The 22585-nt window shown below is 37.7% G+C and overlaps 1 protein-coding gene across 3 annotated transcripts in view; it reads left to right on the top strand.

The window, feature by feature from the left end:
• Positions 1 to 22585, top strand: part of CDC42BPA (CDC42 binding protein kinase alpha) — a 162398-nt gene that overhangs the window by 24785 nt on the left and 115028 nt on the right. For all 3 annotated transcript variants that reach the window (XM_035564799.2, XM_035564806.2, XM_035564814.2), the window contains exon 3: positions 19583 to 19674. In XM_035564799.2, the coding sequence (XP_035420692.1) occupies positions 19583 to 19674 (92 nt within the window). The remainder of the gene's footprint in view (positions 1 to 19582; positions 19675 to 22585) is intronic.

The following is a 22585-nucleotide window of genomic DNA, read 5'->3' as shown; positions in this document are numbered from 1 at the left end:
GGTCATAAATCATGGAAATTACAGAGTTTGATAATATCTAAAAAACTATCTGGAATAACTTGTGAAAAGTGGTGTTTTGGAAGTAGTAGCTGTAACATTTAAAAATTAGTAGTCAGCAGATGATTGACTGCGGAATCTGGGCTCAATTCACTTAATTTCCTTCCCTGCTTGAAGCATCAAGGACACTCGGTAATATAATAATAATTTGTTGTCATCATTAACACTTTTGGGGAAGAAGCATGCTCTTTGCTAGCAGATCTAGGGTGACTGATTATCTAATTCAGAAGTCAGTGCCGGGGGGTGGGGTTGGTCTGCCAGACCGCTTGGGTCATTGGAGTGCGCTCATGAAATTTACCTAGAGAAGTAGTCTAGAAAGTTTATTTTGTTTGTTTTCCTTCTTTGAACTTGATTGACAACTTGCTTAGGATGTTTCTGTAAAGTCTCAATTGAGCCATGTTTTCATATTGTGTTGTGCCCAAGATCTGAAGATTGGGGGGAGAGAAAGTGCAAAAATTGGCATTTGATTACATGCAGTTCAAAGTGACAGAAAAGCCAAAGGAATTCTGGCATCCAGCATAGTTTAAAGCTTTGCAGAGCTAGCCCCTCTTCTGTATTTTAGAGAAATGTTAAGGCTTCTTAATTTAATCACAAAATATACTGTGTGGTCATATGAAGACATCACCCAACAGCAGCAACAACAAATAAACAAAATCAAATAATAATAATAATTTAAAAAAAAAGTTTGACCACAGTGACCTTTAAAGAAGATCGCTGAGTGTGAGATGGGTGTGAACTGAAAACTGATAAAACTTGGTTTATGTCATGTGGAGATCCGGCTCAGTATTTGAATAAAAACGATTTGCTGGTTTTGTTTTTGTTTCATTCTCTAAGGAGATACTCGTGCAGCACGTGTAGAAGCAATATTACTGCACAAATACTAGCATGAAACAAAGACCCAAACAGTATTCCCATCTCCTCCCAGTCTCTGCCTTCCCCATCTCCTTCAAGGTTATATAGGTAGCTAGGGAGGAATAAGTTATGTACGAACACATTCTTCCAATGCATACTTTCATCTTCAGTTGTCTTTTTGGGCAGTTAGAATTTTCCCTCTAGTGGAGGAGGGAGAAATCATTCCTTGGAAAGACTGAGTTCCTATTTGTAGCAACGTTGCAGAAGATGTTCAGTAACGATAGATGAGAGAGTGAAGACCAGGCAGAGCAAACAGTGAAGAGTTCTTGACTATACATGAGATGGGACTTGTGGTAAATTCCTAGAACTGATTTATTAGTCTCTTCCAATGTACTAAATTAGAGTGATTATATCCAAACAGTCTGAAAATAAACATTCATACTTGTCTATGCTATTTATTGTCTATAAAATAGCTGAGTTGAGAGAAAAAAAACGTAACACATAAGCATGAGATACCTGAAATCAACAGAAATTTTATGCAGCTCTTCCTAGGATAAAGTGTTTTGTGAGTATTTAGTGCAGCAAAATATTTCTGATCAAGGAACTGAAGGTGTATTGACTTTGTATGTTAATAAAGCTGTTAGCGTGCACCTCTTCATCTATTAAGTTCATAGTGTGATCTTTACACTACTTTAAATGGGCTGAAGATCCACAATCCCTCTGTAGCTTTAAAGCAAGCATTAATCTTTCTTACTGAGCTAAATTTTATCCTAAATGTGAATGCATTGAGTATTTCACTTGTGCAGCAGTGAAGGATGAAAGAATTATTATTATTTTTTCCCAAACAAGATTTGAGAAATTGCCTTTGGCTTTGGTTATTCATGCATGCATTATAGAACCTTAACTCTCCTGATCAAATTAAAGTAGTACAAATCTCAGCATGAAAATAATGGTAGTTTAAAAATACTTCTTTGTGGTGCATACCCATGGAAAATGTGAAACTATACCAGTGTGAGCACTTCTCCTCACAACATTGGCACAATTGCAGTTTATAAAAATGTGAGATTTTAAGTAAAAGTGAATTCCAGACAGCTATAAATTTTATGTGTAGCCTAATACTCTGTTCAAAGAAGCTTATTTTACTATATAATAATTTGGAGGTGGCATTGTTTTTCTGTTATGCTATGTCTTTATCAACATGTGTTAACAAACTGTTAGGAGGTTAAAGTGTTGAACGAACATGGGGGAAACGTGATATTTAACAATGTCAGTCTTTTACCAGGGGCTTTAATTACATAGGTGTGAATGACAGTAAATCAAATGTGTCTGATTACAGGCTTTGAACAAGTTCCAGTTATCGCGGTAATACAAGCAGTATTCTAATGCCTCAGTAACAGCTTTCTACCTTCTTGACTTGAAATGTATTCCATGGAAATTATGGACTTCTGTGCAGAACATTGAAGTTTGATATCTGTATGATTTTTCCAGTTACTCATGAACTTTTGCAGGCTCCAGAGAGCTCCCAAGCCAGAGGGTAAAGACTCGTTAGCCGGCAGATTGATCTGACCTGCTGGTGGAAGGAAGAGAGGAAAGAGAGGTGGCGTATCTTGTCTGTTCAGGTTTTGTTCGTGACTAACATAGATCTAAACTAAAGAAGGTTTGTAGGAACAGTCTCCCAACTCTGGCAGTGGTTGAAGCAGTCAGCAGACAGGAGCGGAGTAGTAAAGGGCTGAAGTTTTTCTCTTTGTTTTGACTCAAATAACCGGAGATATTCTGTAGTTGGAAACATTTTATCACATGCTGCTGTTGCTTAGGTTTTGGACAGTATTCTCTTGTATGGTCACAGACAAACAGATACATTCTGAGAGTTTTCCTTTGGAGCTCTGGACCATTGTAGATATTCCTTTACCCAGTGGGAAAAAAAAAAGTGCAACAAAGATAAAATTGGCAACATTTTTGAAGTTCATAGAGGTATTCCCCAGTGAAATGCCCCAATTTAACCCAAGTGTTTTATGTGTTTATGCCCAGTGGTAGCTGCTCACCGTGGACATGCAATCACAAGCTTAGCGTGGTCAAGCGGGATATCTAGGTATCTCTAATCAATACCTTGATTATAGAATCTGGCTTTCAGACCTTTGAGTAGCAGAAGGATCTTCTCATGCTGTTTGGTGGTGAGGACAGCTCCGTCTTTCCGATTTCTTTGCTGTTAATGTTTCCTCTGTTAGTTCATGTGCTAGTGCTTAATTACCGGTGTAACTATTTAAGCACTTTCTTATGTAGGTACCGCTTTCTTACACAGCTTAAATATACTGACGTATGTAATAAGCGTACCACAGCTCTGCTGCGGCTGAATGTACCCGATCAGTCTGTACGTTTTGTTCATGTGAGGAAGTATCCCAGAGGCAAGTTTTGCCAGGAAATATTCTGCCTTCCAGCTGTAATTGACTGGGCTTCAACAATGAGCCCGAGACAAGTGGGTCCTGTTTTGGTCTGGAGGTACTGGGAGAGTGGGAAAGGGATCGTGTGCCAGCTGAGTGAGTTCAAATGAGGAAAAAGCTTTGCTTCCTCAAGTGTTGTGCATTTTAACTGTCACTAGAACAACAAAACCTGTTCCAAGAGTTCTGTATTCTTTGTGGGTTTTGTTTGTTTATTTCATTTTTAAAGGGATGGTGTGCTTAGCTGTTGTGTCTTTTTTGAAATTTCAAAAGTCTTATCGTGTGAGGCAGAATTTTTCCAGGTCAACCACCCAGCTTAAATTGTGAGATGTTGTAGAGTGCAGGAAGGAAGTCGAGAGGTCCTTACAGTGACCAAGGAATACCATGCCATTGGAAGAGTTCCTTCATGGGGTCATTCACATTACAATTAAAAAAACAAAAACCAAAAAAAAAAATACAATTAGTCGAAAGCATTAGAATCATAGAATATCCCGAGTTGGAAGGGACCCATAAGGATCATCAAGGCCAACTCCTAGGCATTAAGCCTATAATCTTGAGGAAGCTTTGAGTAGTTTAAATCCTTGATGTGTCCGTATTTTAATCTGGTCTTGATGCAGAACAGGACCTTTTCTTGAGTTCTTTGAAGCGATGCTCAGTTTTGAACATGCCCTTAAGATCACCGAAGCAGTTGCTGCTTTCACAAGTGGGCCCTGTGTCGCGTTTTTGCAGGTTACTGCAAACGTAAACTGTTTGGTTCAACCTTGTGTTTGCCTCAGGCCAGTCTTTTCTTTACAGAAGTAAATAGCTATTTTTATGAACTGAATCAGGCTGTTTTAACAAATGCGTGTTTATTCTCTCGTTCCAAGTCACCTACTATGATAGGCAACTGAAAATAGTATTAGGGTAGGAGTGAGGCAAAATAAAGCAGTGTTTGCACAGTGATCAACTGAGTGAGAAGTAGCGGTTGTGGAAGAGATGCCTGGTTTTAAAAGTCAGGAGAAAATCTACAAAGGCAGAGGTGATCGTGTGAGAAGAAACAGCCTGTCTGTGCTCCAGTATTAACTATAGGATCCTTTGCTCCCATCTTCATCGTAGCCCTCCATCCTTACTGAAGTTAGAGGGGGACAGTTGTGTGTCCTCGTGCCTCGATCACTCCTAGTACTGTTTTCCTGCGTCGTTGCCTGCAGTGTAGAGAAACTCAGAATTTGGACCCATCAGCAAGGAAAGCTGAATTCTCTCTTATTTATCTGCTTACTTGGGAATGACTGGTACATACAGAGAGCTGAATGCAGACCATCAGGTTGAATTCTTCGTAACCCCTGTTTTTTCTTGCATGATAATGTAACCTTCCTGGCTGTGGTTTGTCTGAATCTGTATCGCAGCGGTAGGAAGTAAATCCAGCTATGGCGGCGTCTTGGTTTTCCCCTGATGGTGATTTTTGTGGCAGGTATCCTCTAATTTTGCGTGAGGCAGAAGTATGCGTATGCATTTGTTCTGTTTTGTCCGTGTAACTCGGTCTAAGAGTCAGCGGATCTTAATGCTTTTTATTACAGGTAGTTAGCAACTTTATTCGTGTCTCAAACCTAACAGTCTTTCCAGGTCTATCAGTGAACTGATGCTGACTGGATGCCCGAATGTGTAGAGTTCTGATAGATGCTCTCCCTGAAGTCGTAGCGTTCCTGCAGGCCTGAGTTGTAAGCTAGATGCGACTGCTAAGAGCTTCTTGGCTAAGGGGTGTTCTTAAATTTTTCTCTCTTACTACTGGCTGTGATCACAAATGGCTACTTGGCAGGAGTGTTGCAAGTTTGTGAGGTGTTGGTTTGTTGTTTGTATCTCCTCGCTTTCTTTTGGGGCCCAAAAGATTATTCCAGAGAATTGTGCCGTATGGAACCGTTGACTTGAAAAATTAACTGAGATATGCAGCTCTTCTGAAGCTGTGTGCAAGTTCTGCCATCTTTAGTTAAGAATGACAGTGGGCAGAAAAGTCTTCTGTCTTTTTGCTGCCTGCCGATTAAGGAAAATGTTTTATTTGTATTATTAAAATTTATCTCTAGAATAGAGTAGCAGAATGTAAATAGACCAGATAAAGCCATTCTTCCCCAGTTCCTCCCACTCTCGTAGAATAACAGTGAACTTCTTGTTGGAGGCTTTTGTTCTAGTCCCAAGGCATTCCACAGTTTTGCTTACAAGCAGGACTGAGAAAAACTAGTTTACGTTGTCTGAAATGTTCTCTTAAGGGTAATCTCTCTGTCATCGAGGTTGGTTTAAGAAAACTTTTCCTGAAGCCAGTGCTGTGAAAGAATAGTGTAGTAGTTTTGCCACCCTGCTTGCAATCTAACGTAGTTCTATTAGCAAGTAGGTACTTTTTTTGCTTTTAAATTAAAAAAAGGTGACTTTGAAAGAATAGCAGAAGTCACTCACTGGAAGAAAAGAGGAAAAAAAAGGATAGAAAAACCTGAATCTCCTTTTAGATGGCTTTCTTATTTCCTTTGTGAGGAAATCAGGCCAATCGTGTTGATGACAGTCACCTAATGTTATTGCTGAAATAACAGCCGTCTTGTTTCTGGGGTGTTTTTAACTATTTAGTTTTCAAAAATAGAGAGGAATGTTCTTGTCTCCTAAAAGAAAGGAAATGGTTATGCTGGCAGCTGTTTCAGAAGATTTCAAGAAGAAATCTTGTTATTTACATAACCTATTCAACAAGACCTCACACTGCTTGTCAGAGGTGGCGCATTTTTTTGCAATGGGGTTTTATTGTGTCTGTGTCTAGTTATCTTATGATTTTTGTTCCAGTGAACAGTTTAGTTGGCTGAATATACTTTTTATTTCCGGAAAATAGTATAACTTTATGTTGTTACTCAACATGATGCGTATATTTTGAAATCTCTTCCTCAAAGTAGGTAGGAATAGCAAAAATGTTTCTTGCAACATAGGAGGTTTGCTCTTAAGATGCTGGTAAGGTTTTTGTTTGTTTGTTTGTTTCTTAAATTTTACTTCTGCGTTTTGTGAACACAGCTTAATAGATTCTAACCGTCCCTTTTGCAGTAGGGTAATAGGAAAGTTTCACTGGGATGACTGAAATTTTTGCGTAGAGAAATATGGTTTTCTGTTCATACAGTGAGATGTTTTTGGTTAATTTACTGGTCAAATTCTCAAGTTTAATGGTCAGTTTTTGGAATGAATGAAAACTTATTACTAGTAATCAGGAAATCGTGCATGAGGTCTGGGCAGTGATAATTTACTTTTTTTTTTTCAATCACTTGGTGTACTCTGATATTTTAATGGATTGTATTTTCAAGGGTAGTTCTGAAGCTTTCAGAAAAAAGCTGACTTATGGGACTCATCTTAAATCCAGAAAAAGTGGTAAGAGCAGGTAGCAAAAGTCTTTCTTTCAGATGTAGCTAGATAGTCTTAGGAAAGTCTGTCATCTGTTGTTCTCCTGCACCCAGAAAGATGGAGCCCAACTGAATTAATATTTTCCTTGTGTTTGTATATTGTTTTCCAGAAGTTAGATGTAGCGCAGTGGCCTAGACTGTTCTGTTTTTTTTTTTTTTTTTTCCTTCATTGGGCCTAATACACCTCTAATACATGTTGGAGTTTTGTTTTTCCTTTTTAAGCATAATGGCGTTATAGTACTCTTTTGTGTCTACTTGCACAGTCTTCTAAGGTCCTGTACTGATGCTGTATTTTCTGAAAGTTGCGTCTCTTTTTATATTTATTTTTATATATATATATATTCTTTTTTTTTCCCACTACGTGATGTGGCAAAATTTCAAGTGCTAGTTCCTCTAATAACAGATGTAAGTCATGAGTGTTGACATTGAAGTGTATTTATGGTGTCTAGAAAAAAAAATTGCATATTTAATTAGAAGAAAAATGCTTTGGTGAACCTCCGTTTCCTGCTTTCTTCAGGATTAAGAAGCAAATTTAGGTGCTCAGCTGTAAACTTGTTGTTTTGTCTTATTATCTCGTCAACTTTTTGCTCACCATTTCAAACTTACGTACAGAAACAGATACATACAAGAATCTCAGATCGTAATTTCAGTTCATCTCCTCCTGTAGTTCTGCAGCAGAGGAGATCTGCTTCCCATCTCATATGGAAGTACGGTGACATCGTCTGCCAGACAGGACATGCAGTTTTAACACTGTGCACAAAAGGATTTTTTCTTGTTTTACTAGTACCTCAGGACTGTCATTGTCTGCCGAGTTTGGGGCCAGAAGGTGTTCAAGCATGTTTGTTTGGTGTTGCTTTCGTTTGATTTGGTCTGATGGTGCTGTCTGATCTCCACATAGGGACTGTGCCGCGAGAATTTTCATGGGTCTGAGATAAATGTTATACCTCCTGTGCTCCCCAGTCTGGGTTAGGAAGCCTGAAAGGGAGATGGCTGCTTAGAGTGCTTCAGAATTGACTGATTCTGGTGCTCGGTTTCCAAAAATCCACCAGGGCCTTAAAAAGTCAAGAGCTCCATGTACAGAGCAGAGTACTTCTTGAAAGTTGCCCTCATCCTCAGGTCTGCTCAGACATCTGTCTTCCCTTTTTTTTTTTTTTTTTTTTTGCATGTTTGTTTTCAGCCCCTCTGAGAGGATTCTGTAACTTGTGTCCAAATATCTTCATCTGGTTGTGTACTTGTACTAAGATGTGTAGGAATTTTCTTCTATGTCAAATAAGAACCTTTTAGAAGAAGTTCAAATCTGTTTTGTGGTGCAGTTCAGAAGTTGAAAGCCGTATGTGCACTCTTGCCAAAGACAGCAAGCATACATGCAGAGTAGTAAGGATGATGAGCTTTTTTCATGTTCATAGTATAGGTGTTACCAATTCTTAAAAGCCTTAAGAGATCTGAATTGTACAACTTACAGTGTGTATCTTGTTCCACTATTCAGTTGTCCATAAAGCTAGATTTCCTCCCCCCCATCCTCCACCCGCCAGTATTTTAGTGAATCTTCCTGGCTTTAATTTCACCTATTGAATTTATAGTTCAATATAGAGGCTGACCCCCAGCTCCCCACACCTTCCTTTCAGGTAGTTGTAGAGAGCAATGAGGTTTCCTCTGAGCCTCTTCTCCAGGCTAAACAACCCCAGTTCCCTCAGCCGCTCCTCATAGGACTTGTGTTCCAGGCCCTTCACCAGCTTCGTAGCCCTTCTCCGGACACGCTCCAGGGCCTCGTTGTCCTTCTTGTAGTGAGGGGCCCAAAGCTGAGCACAGTGTGCAAGGTGTGGTCTCACCACGGCCAAGTACAGAGGACAATCACTTCCCTAGTCCTGATGACCACACTACTTTTGGTACAGGTCAGGATGCCATTGACCTTCTTGGCCACCTGGGCCCACTGCCAGCTCATATTCATCTGCCTCTTGAACAGCACTCTCATGTCCTTTTCTGTGTGACAGCTGTCAGACACTCTTCATCAAACACATACCACTGCATGGGGTTATTATAACTCAAGTGCAGCACCTGGCATTTAGCCTTGCTGAGTGTCATGCAGTGTGACTTGGCCCATCAATCCAGCCTATCCAGATCTCTCTGCAAAGCCTTTCTACCCTCAAGCAGATCAACATTCCCACCCAACTTCCATTTGCTCTTTTTTAATGAATCCTTGTGTATGCAAACAAATTTTACTACTCTGTAGTTTTGTCTTCTCTGAAGCTGGCAGTTTACATCAGGTTTGACAGAGTTGAGTAGTCACACACATGTTCTGTTGATATCAGTGGAAGTTAAATGTCTGCATTTTTCTCAAGATCTGGGCTCAAGACATCTTAAAATCCCATTGCAGTAGACAACAGACCTCCAAAGGTAATTTCATGAGCAGAAATGGCTAAAAAAAAAAAACCAACACCTTGAGTTCCTGTCAGTTGTGCCTTGTGGCTGATTTGGAATCCCCAAATTAAAGGTTTTGTTGTACTTGTAACACCTGTACAGGTGGGTGTTTCCTCCCATTCCTCTGGATCCAGAGAGGCTTTCCTGCATCTAAGAAGCAAAAGGGAAGAGTTGGAGGCTACGTGGGCTTAGTCTCTTCTGCCACTCATCGGCTTTTGCAGAGCATGCAACAAATGAATTGCTTTTGAAACATCTGCATAGAGTCATGCTTGGTGCAAGTCAGGTGATAGGTTGGAGGTATGAGGAGACATGGATTAAGACATGCCATGGGAACGTAGCAGCTTTGTTTCTGTCATCTGTGTCACTCTCCTGACAGTGATTCAAGTATTTTTATGTGTAAAGATAAGATTTTTATCTTCTGTGTGTAAACGAAAAGATTCTTCTGACTAAGCATAATCACCAACAAAATTATTAATTTAAAAACAAATCTAGTCTGAGAGCTATTATAAATCTAGGGGATGAAAAATATCTCTGAATACTACCTCATGTCTGAACAACTGAGTTCTGTGGTTCTGGTCTCTTTCTCATGGACTAGCTGTAAAAAACAAATAAATGTCCACAATGGCTATTGCAAATACCACCCATCCTTTTTTTTACTTCTGTATGAAAATTTTTTTGTTTATGTGCTATCATTACTTGAAAAAATAACAAAAAAGCAATCCCAAAATACTTTATTGTACTGGAGAGTCCTTTCCACTTAAGCAGTTAGATAAGCAGCCCATTTCCTCAGAATGAATATTGCTAAAGTTGTTTACGGCAAGTAGTACTTCTGGATTGAATTCTGACTCTCCAGAAATGGAAAAGTATTTAAATATGTTTAGTTTATCTCAAAGAAATTAAAAAAATCATCTACACAATAAGAAACACAATCAGTTGAATGCTATCTTTTTATGACAAATTCAGAAAGTTTAGGTGGAAAGCAGTTTCTGTATTGTAGAGTAGAGGAAAGTTGGCAAGGTATGGATAAGTATGAACCATTGAATAGATTTGTTTTCTGAATAGATAATGGGAAAACACATTTTGAATTTTCGTGTATGTGTTATGTATGAATGTTACATTTTTTTCTCCTTATGTTTGTAGTCCTCGGAATATTACGCTTAGTTTCAATAATCAGTTTTATTTCCTAGGATATAACTAGGGAATTTGAAAAAGAGAAACAAATTAAGTTGTTTTTTTTTTTTTCTGTGAAGCCAAGCTAAAACTAATAGTGTTTTTTTTATTATTATTATTTGTTTGTTTTTTTCCTTCTGTAGTTTCTCAGTAAATGTGTACTAACAACCTTTAACAATCTTAAAACTCCTGGCCATTATTAACAGGTATTGCTATTCTTTTCTGAGGATTTGAGATCAGAAAAAAAATCAGTGTTTGGAGAGTAGAGTAAAAATGATGAAGTTGTAAAGTTTTCCTTAATAGTTAAGGACTGCAGTGTGTTGTTATGGAAGTAATCTATGTTTGACCTAGGACTTGACTGTTTGTCAAGAATGGTTTAAAAATAACAAACTCTGTTAGCCATTTATGTGGAAGGGTACTCTTTCTTCAGATATAACTAATTCCAGATATATGTTTGATCCTTCTTTTTTACTAATCTTAATTTTTAGTAATAACATAGTTGTACTGCTTTCTTATGCATTCCTATATTTCTTATTTTTACTGAAAAAAGCCCATAGGACAGTGTAAAACTAATGCAGGCAGTGTTCAAAAGTCAGTATCTCTATTGACAACAAGTGGTAACTTCTAAAGAAATAATAAACATGCAGCCATAATATGTATATTATTTTAATCTTGGCAAAATTCCTTCTCACAATATTAAGTTCCTATTGCGTGTACTTTGTAATATTTCCATTTCACATAAGATACATCAGAGGAATTCTTGCTTTCATATGTTTTAAACTTTTAATGTCTGAACTTCAGTTTGTTGTGAGGTATAGATCAGAAGTGCATATAAAAACTTCTGTTTCAGACATGTTGTTCATAAAGGCAGAATAAGGATTGTAGCTGTATGCATTTGTATGGTATTTATTGCCAAGAGTTCCCCAGTTGTGACTGGGACTCTCAAGAACAATGCATATTCAATGCAAATATGAATAACAGTATCAGTGAAATATGCTGTATAGTATTGAAGAGGAAACAAGGTATTTTGTTACATGATATATCAGTTCCTATAGTGGGTGCTTGCCTGTGGCCTCCTGTAGAAGAGTTTGCCTGCTATTCCATCTGCATTACTCGCTTTCTGTTCTGAGGCCCTTGTAGTTTGCTAGGAAAGGTCTGCGATAACGTGCAGTGAATATTTTGGGGTAAAAGCACCATGAGGGAGGAGTGAGAGACAGGACTCAAATGATTCATGTCAAAATACACACCTGCCAAATCTCACACACTGAGCACAAGTTGGAAGTGTTAAGTATATGCTAAAAATATATAGCTACACAAATTGAGTCATTTTAGAGAAGGAGGGTTTGTGGAGGGTCTGCTCGCCCCTACTCCTCACAAGCTTTAGAGCAGAACCTTGAACTAGAAGAGATTAAAGTGGTTTGCGGTTTGAGTTTTTACAGCTTTTTCTTTCTTAAAAATGAAAATGAACAGGGTTTGTTACATAAGATGTAATGAAGCTCTCGGTATCAGCAAAAAATCAAATGTCTGACTTAAGTATATTTGATTTGTATAGATAACTGTAAAAACGGTCTTTTAATTAAAATTGTAAAAGGAAGGCAGACATGTGTAGCTCAAGTACCTGTTGTTAGTCACCTGCAATTTAATGAAAGATCAGTTGGAGCAAGGCCTCAAGACTACCTGTGGTGGTAAAAGGAGAAAGGAAATACCTCAGGGAATTTGTGAAAGGGTAGTGGCGAGTGTTCATTGCCAAAACTAAACGGGACTTTGGTGACAGAGAGACTTCAGATAGACACACCAGAGTTTGGAAGGAAAAGCAGGAGATCAGAAAACTAGCAGTAAGGGAGAAAAGAAAGAGAAAGAATTAGGCCTAGATGGAGGCTTCTGTGACTGACAGGACAAGGAGATAAGGATGTGGTAGTAAATAGAGACAGCCATGAGCAGATGGATTTAAGAAGTGAGTGAGGTACAGATGTGGACAAAACTGAGGTGGCTGTGGGAGAAACCATCAGGTATGTGGCAAAAGTACTTGGGGACAAAGCAGAGTGATACTGGACGGTGATTTTTGTGGTAGAAGTTAGGACTGAACAGCTGAGAAGGAAAGCACTGGGATGAAGAGCCACAGGAGGGAAGGGGTGAACTGGATCACCTATTTGTGAGAGGCAAGAGAATGTAGTCTAACTCACGTTGCAATATTAGATATGTTTGAGGAAAATCTTTACAATTTTTATTTTTCTAGCTTCAGAAATGGAACAGGAGACTCCTACAGTGCTGTGAAATACCTTGGACACTGAGCAGGGGGCTTCTTTAGTGCTGATCCATGGTGTGAATGATAGCTGGCAGCACTGGTCCTTTACTTGGTGACAAGTAAGTGTTAGATGCCTGCGTTTGGAGGACCAAAGTCACTAGCTTTATTGTGGTGAAACACTCATCTTATTATGGTATGCAGCAGAACTTCTAAAGGTTATTATTATTATTTTCAGATGAGGGGAATATTTAAATCATGTATTAAGGATGGAAAACCATGCATAGAGAGCAAAGGAAATAGCAGAATTAATGATGCCTCCACAGCTCCCCTGAGAGGATGTTTTACAGTCTGTGGTTACCAAATATGTGTTCTTCAGAAGGGAGAGCTGTTACTTGACAGGTGGTCATTCTTTCCTTTGTTTTTTCCCCCTTCTAAAAATTTGCTGTGTGGTTGCATGCTTTGTTTCTTGCATAATATCCACATTTGTCTCTGATAGTCGTCAGCACGTAATCTTTCACAAACAGTAAGATATTTTTTAAAGAGTGGAATCAGATCAAATGGCAACATCTTAATTTTACGTGATAAAATTAAGGCCCTGAGAGATTGAGTTTTCTTAAACAGGTATCAAAAAAGAATATATTTTGATTCTTCAGAACATTTAGTAATTCTAAACACAGGCCTGATAAATTTTAGTTAATTCTAAACATAGTGCAAGCATCCAGTGTTTTTTGGCGGTCAAATAATGGCATTTTGAGTTGCATGTGAAATACAAAGGAATGCAAAGTTTGATCTTGTCTGTCAGAAATGTGATTTTTGTTGTCTTGGTTCCAGCTCTGTGACAGCATGAAGGATGGAATCTAAGCAGCATTCAGCTTTATAAGCATAAGACCACCTTTTTTCTCTTTTGCTAGTCTTTCAGATTTTCTAAATATTGCAATTTGGTTTTTTTTTGGTCTACTCTTGTTTTGCTCCTAGAGCATTTCCACCACACTTTACTAGGTGAAGCAGGAGTCCTATGGTAAAGATTTTACTGACAGCGCTACAAGAATTGCATCAGAATTACATAGCAGGATGAATTAAAGTTCAACATTTCATTTTTCCTGTAGTATAACAATATTAAAATATAGGGTGGTTCACTGAAACTCTTGTGATGAGAAAGAATGGTGACATTAAAAATAATAGCCATATTTTGATGTAGTGTGGATGTGTTGCCCAGATCTGCAGTGAGTGTTTAATGAATGCAGGTATTACTTTTCATCTGAGTCTTGGGGGGTGGAACAGAACTATCTTGTATGTTTGGGAAAGATATTTTACTTCCATCTCTGATTTTACAATTTGCGTTGAAGGATCTTTTGTGGTAGCTGTAGCCAAAAATGGCTGGATGGTCTCCAGTTGACCTAGATGAGAACAGATTATTATTATTATTATTATTATTATTATTATTATTATTTTTACCCAGGATGAATAGGATTCAAAATATTGTGTCTGCATGTACAACTGTAAAGGAATTTGTGGACGTACTTCTGATTTTTGGAAAACAACAGATTCTTAAACTGTACAGACAGATGTTGGCAATTAATTGTTCATCAGGAAAACATGTTAAAAATGTTCTGAATGAAAACTGAATCTTAACTGCTAAAACTGAAAAGGGTATTTGTGGCTTAAATTTTTTACTTTGCCTTAAATAACATTCAGCTGTTATCGCTGTTGACTACCGTGTTTTGTCCCTTGTTTCCTCCAAATAGACAAGAAACTGCAAGAAAGCTTTCTTTTGCTGTTTTGCCAATCTTAGGTGGGTAGAGATAAAAGGAGACTTTTGTCTCCTTTCAATTAAATTAGTTTTTAAACACCTTTGTCTTGATGACTGCCAATTATTTCTCCTTTTTTTCAGTAGTAATGTTTATTTTGGGAGGAACATTCTCTCACACCTCTTTTCTGGAGATTTTTGAAACATCCACTTGTGGTCTGTCTTAACTCAGAAATGCTACGTACACATTTCATAATCACAGTGGATAAAAGCCAATTGAAAATAGTTTGGGTTTGGACTGAACCTGTAAAATAAAAACATTTGTTAAGTTACTTTCATGAATTTAGCAGAAATTTCAAAACTGCAGAATGCCTTTAAAAACATGTCCATCAGTGTATTGTATTTTGCTTTCTTCTTTTTTGTTTTGTTTTTGTGTTTGCGAGGATGGTGTTAGTAGGAATTGCAGAAACTTTTGGTAGTATGAGTGACAGTTTCTTAGGTCAAGTGTTTTTTCTCCTTTGCAAGGGAAAGCTCTGTGTGTATTTTTATATTATTTTTTTCAAGTGGGCCCACGAGAACCTAATGAGGTTCTACAAAGCCAAGTGCAAGGTGATGGGCATATGGGTCAGGGCAATCCCAGACATGAGTATAGACTGGGAGAAGAACTCGTTGAGAGCAGCCCTGCAGAGAAGGACTTAGGGGTTCTGGTCTGGTGGACAAAAAGCTCGACATGAGCCAGCAGTGTGTGCTTGCAGCCCAGAAGGCCAACTGCATCCTGGGCTGCATCAACAGAGGTGTGACCAGCAGGGAAGGGAGGTGATTGTCCCCCACTGCTCTGCCCTTGTGGGGCCTGCACCTGGAGCTCTGTGTCCAGGTCTGGGGCCCCCAGCACAAGGACGTGGGGCTGTTGGAGCAGGTCCACAGATGGTCTGCTAAGATGATCAGAGGGCTGGAGCACCTCTCCTATGAAGAAGGCTGAGAGAGCTGGGGGTGTTCAGCCTGGAGAAGAGAAGGCTCTGGTGAGACCCCATCGCAGCCTTTCAATACTGAAGAGGGGGCTTATAAAAAAAAAGATGGAGAGTGGCATTTTTCAGGCAGATAATGACAGGACAAGGGGAATGGTTTTAAACTAAAAGAGGGGAGATTTAGATCAGTTAGGAGGAAATTTTTCACTCAGAGGGTGGTGAGGCACTGGCACAGGTTGCCCAGAGAACTTGTGGATGCCCCATCCCCTGGAGGTGTTGAAGGCCAGGTTGGATGGGACTTTGGGCAACCTGATCTGCTGGGAGGTGTCAGAGATGTTGGAACTAAGTGATCTTTAAAGTCCCTTACAACCCAAGCCATTCTATGAATCTTTCGTATGATTTATAATTATTTTTAACTGATGAAGGAAAAGGTTTTTCTCTTGAGATGGAAAACTAGCTGATGGACGTACGCTGTTTTCCTTTTCCATTCCCTGTTTCTGTTACAATGAACTTTCACCATTGGTTTTAACAGTTGTGGTGGATACAGCTTTTAGTTTCTAAATCTTTGGATTGATATAGTATTCTGTGTTGAACAGAGCAGTGGGTAGAAACCTGGTTTTGCTGTGTGCTCACCGAGGAAGCATGTTTTATAATTCCTTTGGGAAGTAAGACAGGGATACTTCACTGAGATCTGCCGTGAGAAGATAGAGCCACCCATAAAGCAGCTAATGGCAGCAGTGAGACACCAAAAAGATTTTTGAATTCCTTAATATTTTCCTCCTCTGTTTTGTTTTATTTTTAAATCAATTGTGGGCGTGCATTTTAAATTGCTGCTCTAAGCCTGCAGATGCTTTCTTTAAGCAGTTTTTGATCCTCATCTCACTTTGAATTTAACCCCATGCAAACAGCAGCTCTGGTTCGCTGCAGTTCCCTGTAGTGAGGGGGGGAGAAGGAGCTCAGCCTCTAGTTTCTTCCGCCTAGCCAGCAGGTTAGCCCTGACGAATCTGAATTTCAGGGCCAGCTCTGCAGGCAAAACAGAGAACTGGAGGGTAAGAGAGAGAGAGAGCAAGCCAGGAGCATAAGACCAGAATTTCATGTGAGGCACCAATACTGCCTCTTTTTTACTTTTTTTTTTTTACTGCAATCTTTTTTTTTTTTTTTTCCCATGTTTGATATCATTCATATTTATAATCAGAATACTAAACTGTATTGGGTTGTCAGCTATGTCACTGTCCTCCCTGTCAGCTCTTCAGGAGAGATGGACTTTTATCTCCAGGAGTTTAAAAATTAAATCCCTTGGTATTAAATGTACTGTAAGTAATGCTAGTAAGTGCCCTCAAAATGCTGCAGAGAGGCGCTATCACCAGTCAAGGAAACTGCAGCTCTTTCTGAAAAAGAGCATTATTTTCTAACTGTTACCTTCATTATGAATCTGTTAACGGAAAGGGGAAGTTAATCGGGGTTGGGGTGTTGTGTACCTGTATAATTTAATAGAGCGTCGTTGCAGGGGCCCCTTTGAGCATACTGCATTTTGAAAACCGTTCTCTGACCTGGAGGTTTGCTGTCTTCATGTGGTGTTGCCAAATCAGTTGCCTGTGAACCTCATAGTCTGGAAAGCCTGAAGTATGAAATTGCTGTCTGAAGATCTGCCTTCCAAGACCCTTGCCTAGGCCAAACTTTCCGTACAAGAGATGGCTGTTGCCACAAGAACAGCAGATGTTTGTACAGCAGACAAACAACGTAGATGATAAAAGCAAATTGACCTTTCTTTTTTGTTTTGGAACGAGTACATTCCGAGAGCAGTTCTTTTTTTCTCTTTCTTTTATTTTCTTGGACTATATCTTTCATCGTAGTACTGCTTGACTATACATTGACGTTTCTATTGCTACAGATGATTAAAATATATGTATGTTAGGGTTTACTAACATTTCCACTAACACCGATGCTACAAATCATTAAACTGTATCCAAATGTATTCTTGTCTGTTGTATTTTACTGAAGTAGTTTTAATGATGTTTATTTTTCCAGTGTCCCTATGGGAACCCTGGAAGAATCCAAAATGTAATAATTAAAGAATGACAGGCCTTTCCTTACAATATAAAGTGAGGAAGAGTTTTGTGGTTTAAATAGCTATGCTGTTGCTTGTTAACAAGATATTTTGTCTTGTATGCTATCCAGGCCTACAATGGTCAAAAAAAAAAGTTGAAGTCAAGAACTACACGTTTGTTTTCAATCAGTTGTTTTTCAAGTTAAAAGACTTGAATAGGATGTTCTAATTTGTTCAGTTATATACATCAGTAGTGTTAATATTTGTATTAAATCACTTGGAACAGCACAGCTTTTGCTGTCCCAGTAAGGCAGTACATTTTGCTGTCACTTATTTTGCTTATTGCAAGACTTTTTTTTACTTTTTTTTTAAAGTTTTTTTTTTTTTAAAGTTTTAAAAGATTGGTTGAAAGTTTGGGATCTCAGCTTGAGAAAAATACTTCAGTTGAATTACATTTTAAAAGAATACCCTGCACTTTAATTGTACAATTAAATATATTGAATAAAGCGAGTATAAATTAAAGGTAAAAATATTACTAAAATAAGTGCAAATCTCGGTGTCTTGTGGCTACGTCATTACTATTTGGACCTAAAACCTACTTGTCTGTTTATTTATTTAGACAAAAGCTGATGTTCTTAGAGTTATAACAAATGTAACTCATGTTAGATTCCTCGCATCTGAAGAATCTTAGAAAAATTGAACAAGTTAAGTCTGATAAGAAAACTCAAAAAAAATGTTACTTTTCAGGGCAAAAATACCAATTGTTGTTATCAATGGCTTGTACAGTCAAATTGTATGATAATCAAGAAAAACCTTATTTCCAAATTCATTAGCTGACTATGGAGAGGGTTTATTTGTAAATAGTTCAGCCTACAATTTTTTCCTTGTCAAGTCATTTCAAACCTACCATGACAAACTGGGTACTTGATCTTTCAGTTCATGGACTCTGGCAAGGTAATGAGTTTTTTGAGTTAAATTCTGTTTTCAACTTGTATATGGACACAAACAGTGCTAAATTGATATATATATATATATACATATATATGTATATGTGTATATATGTACACATATATACGTATTTATATATACTGTCCTTGCTTTATTTTAAAATAGTCTAAATCTCTAAGTTTAAGAATATAAATTTAGTAAGTCAACCTCATAAAGTTGTGTATTTACTGTAGTGGAATTGTTTGCAAGAGCAAGAGAGAAGTACTAAACCCTTTGTGCTTCAGAGAAACAAAACGTTGCGGAAAAGAATGCTATTGTTTATAGGCACAATAACTATAAAGAGCTTCTTTTGTCTGAAACATAAAAAGTATTAAATCTTTGACTTGACAATGTATCATTCCGTTTGGATGAGAACATCCAACCTGGTGTTATATAATTCCTATATAATCTCTTAACATGAGAATTAAGTTGAATGTTGCGTGTTTAATTCTATTTCCCCCCCTCAAACCTTGGAAATACAAACTTGAAATGCGGTGGTTTGTATTTCGTAATTTTTTTATGCTATTCTTGTAATGGAGCATAAAAAAATTAAAGTCCAGTTGTTGTTGTTCCCCTCCCACACTCTGTTTTTTTGTTTTGTTCTTCTTTTTTGGGGGGATGGGAGTGTTGGATTTAGGAAGGGAATGAAGGGAGGACAGGTTCTTTTTTATTTTGTGTTCTTTTGATAAACCCACTTTATACAGGTAGGGTATTTTCCATTGAATGTGTTAATAATGTCCTGTGAGTACAACTGTTCTTGCTTCCAGTAGCAAAGAATTAACTCATAAGTGTCCTCTCTTGAGGAAGTGGTCTATAAAAAATACTGCATGATGCATAAATGAGGACAGTATTATCCTTCTGGTCATCTTTCATCAGCATTTTAATTTTATATCAAATGCAATAGAGTTTAGCTGTTTGGCAGAGAAATTCGTATTGTCCAACGGTCCAAAGTGAACTCCTCATTATATCATCCTTTCCTTATGCGATCACAGATCACATAAAACACAAATGCAGTGGATGTCTATGATCTCAAAAGACTATCATTGGACTGTTTTTTTTTCTTTTCTTTTCTTTAAAGGCAAAATCCAGTTTTCTCTCACAGCAGTTTCGTCATAGTTCTACTGGCTATTATTTCCAGCTTTAAACTTTGTTACATTACATTAGAGAATATAGGTATATAAGCAAAATGGTCTGATTACACCTATTTTACGTTTCATTTTTTTGTTTGTTTGTTTTTTAATGGTTGATATTTTCCTTGTTTCAGCAAAACCGTTTACATCTAAAGTGAAACAGATGCGACTACATAAAGAAGACTTTGAGATCCTGAAGGTGATTGGTCGAGGAGCCTTTGGTGAGGTATGTGTGTGAAAAAGGCAAAAGGAAGGATTTGAATATACTTGCTGATCTGCCTCACTGAGGAGAGAAAGTTAATAGCCACATACCAATGTGTAAGTTTTACATTATTCAGGCATAACGGATATTTTAGGCCAACCTAATACTTGATGCAAGTATATTTTGTTTTATATCTTCTCTGGCAGCCCTTTACAGCTCTTTTTAATCTCTTGACTTTTGAGAGAAGGCAAGTTCATGTGGGCTAAAAGACCATATTTCAGCCATCTGATAAGTCATTTGCTCGACTATAGTTCTTTGAGTCAGCAGATAGAGACCACTGAGTTACTGATGGTGTGAAGATCTAGTCTTTTCCAATCATCCTAATAACTGAATTGTCTGGAAGTAGTTTTCAATAACTTAAATTGCCAGATACTGATACTGACATACTAGGAACACAGAGAAATATCTCTATTCTTGTTGCTTTGTTTCCTAAAATTAATATTTGAAATTTTTTCCCTATATTTCTTGCAAGGATTTTACCAAATGTTAGTTTCTGTTTTAGTTGTCACCTACTACTGTCAAACTATAAAATTTTTTTGCTAGTTCTGATTAAACCATCTTTATTTCAAATTTCAAGCAAGGCTGTTCACCACGAAGTTTTATGGCCACTAGGGATCTCAGAATATACTGGGCTGGGGAAACTCGAATGAATAAACCCTAGCTTTCTGCCTCGCTTCTTAAGTTATATTAAGAACGTGCTTTGTTCTTCACTCAAGTCACTATTTATACAGAAGGAGCAACTTAATGTGTAACTATGCCTAGAATTTTTTAATGGCCAAATGTGTTACAAATGGGAATAATATTCAAAGCTTCTGCAGAAGTTATTCTTTATTGCCTCAGAAAAAGATCTGAGCACTGAAATCCAAAGTACAAGGAAAAGATTCTGAGCAATGTCTTCATTTGTTTTGTAACGGGAAATGTTTTTCAGACTGTTATGTTTTCATTGATATAAGAGCATCTCTGGGGGCTTTGATGGCAGATGAGGAAGAGTTTTCAGGTTTGCTTACGTATTTGCTTAATGTGAAAAATTAGGCTAGTAAAGTCTGATTATGGAAGAACAAAGTTCTGTAGGTAGTACTTAAGGAACAGGAATTTTTACTGTAATGTAGTATCCACTCGTCGATAATTGATCTTCAGTCTTAACCTTTGCCACAAAGAAAATGCTGCATTCACCGTCTTGATGCAAATGTTTCTGCATAAATCAGTGACTTTCTCAGTGTTGCCATAGTAGCTGCAGCTCAGTTCATACACAAATCGTGTAGGATGTAAGAAAAATCACAGTGTGAGTACTTTCGTGTCAGAAGAATCATGCATGAAACCTGCCTCATATTACGCTTTTTAAAAGAAGTCATTTTAGTCTGCTGAATCAGCATCAAACTCCGCAGCAGCTAATTCCCACACCCACCCACCCTTGTAGTGCTTTCTGAGGAGGCTTCTTTGCGATGAATCATACCATGGATAGTGAGAGCATAACTTTCCCCATCCTCTCCTGGGGACAGTCCACACAACATGGTAGTTCTCTTTTAGGAACAATGTTTCTTTGTAATGCCCTACCTGAGAAAGACAGCATGACCACTTAATCATCAAAATCTTCGGTAAGGGGAAAACTTAAATTCTTTCAATGAAAATATTTGACTTTATACATCCTTAAAGTAGGACTTTTAAAATGTTTGCAAGCATATATATTAAATCTACTGACTAGTTTAAATACAAGTTTAAAGCCCTACTTAGATACTTGTCTAGGAAAACAAATTCTATATGAAACTACTAGTTTTCTTTCCAAATAACTAGTAAGCATATAAACAAGATTTTTAAAAGGACTGCCAAATTTTGCTGCTGCTTTAGCCACCAAGCACCATAATGATATTAAGCTGCAAAATACTTGTTATTATTCAGTAGATGATAGTAGTTTGCTGAGACAGATTAAGCAGAAGATGGTTTCTTTCCAGCAAACTGTAAATGAGACCAAAGCTTCTCTAGGTTTCTGGGAAGATTAATTTTCATCTCCTGAAGCAGCATAATTCTGAAATTCCATAGACTACGAAGTTTTAGTGCAAGTTTTCATTGGCATAGTCTCAGACTTGTTTTGATTTTGATTTTACACTCCTCAGTTTTTTTTTAATTTGCATAGTTAATAAATATTTCCCCTTTTGTTTATGCAAGTTTGATGTAGACAAAAAATAGTTCAAGTATTGCTTATAACTGTAAGAGGTTCTTGGTTTTCCTTTTCCCTTGAAGTCCTTACCCTGCTTGCTGTCACTCTGAGAATGTTTCATTTTCCCTTCCCTTTCCACGCATACACTTACTTATTTAAAATTTAGAGTTAAAGAGTGCTGCCTTTAGAAAACACAAATGTTTTCCTTGGGAGGAGGATTATCCTAGCTTTGAGAACTAGTCATTCCTAAATTTTGGCATCTAGGTATGAACAGTAACATCCCCCCCCACCCCCTTCAATCCAGAGGTTGGTCATAAGAGCTAAGACTTTGAGAAAAGCCAAAGGAGTGTTGTGCTCAGATTGTGTTAGTTATTTGACAGATAAGAGGCTGTTAGTTCACTGTATGTTACTTTGAAACTCGGTGCTTGTTTCTGTTGGGCTGGCTACTTTTGAAAAAGCAATATTGGCCTTTTTTCCCCCTTTTCTTCCCTGTCTTTCCCATCTTTTTCATCTTTACCCCTGTGAGAAATACAGAGAACTGTTGGAAGAATGAGGAAAAAGCATCTGACTCAACCAAAATGTTTACATCAACACATACCAGTAATTTTTGTTGAGCTGCTCACAGGAAAATATAATTTTAAAAAAGCAACAAACAAACAAAAACACCACAACAAAGAAAAATTTGTGTCCAATCTTAATAAATTCCAGTAGCAAGGCACT

The sequence above is a fragment of the Cygnus atratus genome, chromosome 3, assembly GCF_013377495.2.
Source record: "Cygnus atratus isolate AKBS03 ecotype Queensland, Australia chromosome 3, CAtr_DNAZoo_HiC_assembly, whole genome shotgun sequence".
In the NCBI taxonomy this organism is placed as follows: domain Eukaryota; kingdom Metazoa; phylum Chordata; class Aves; order Anseriformes; family Anatidae; genus Cygnus; species Cygnus atratus.
Note: the sequence above shows the minus strand (reverse complement) of the source record. Positions and strands in the feature narration are given on the sequence as shown.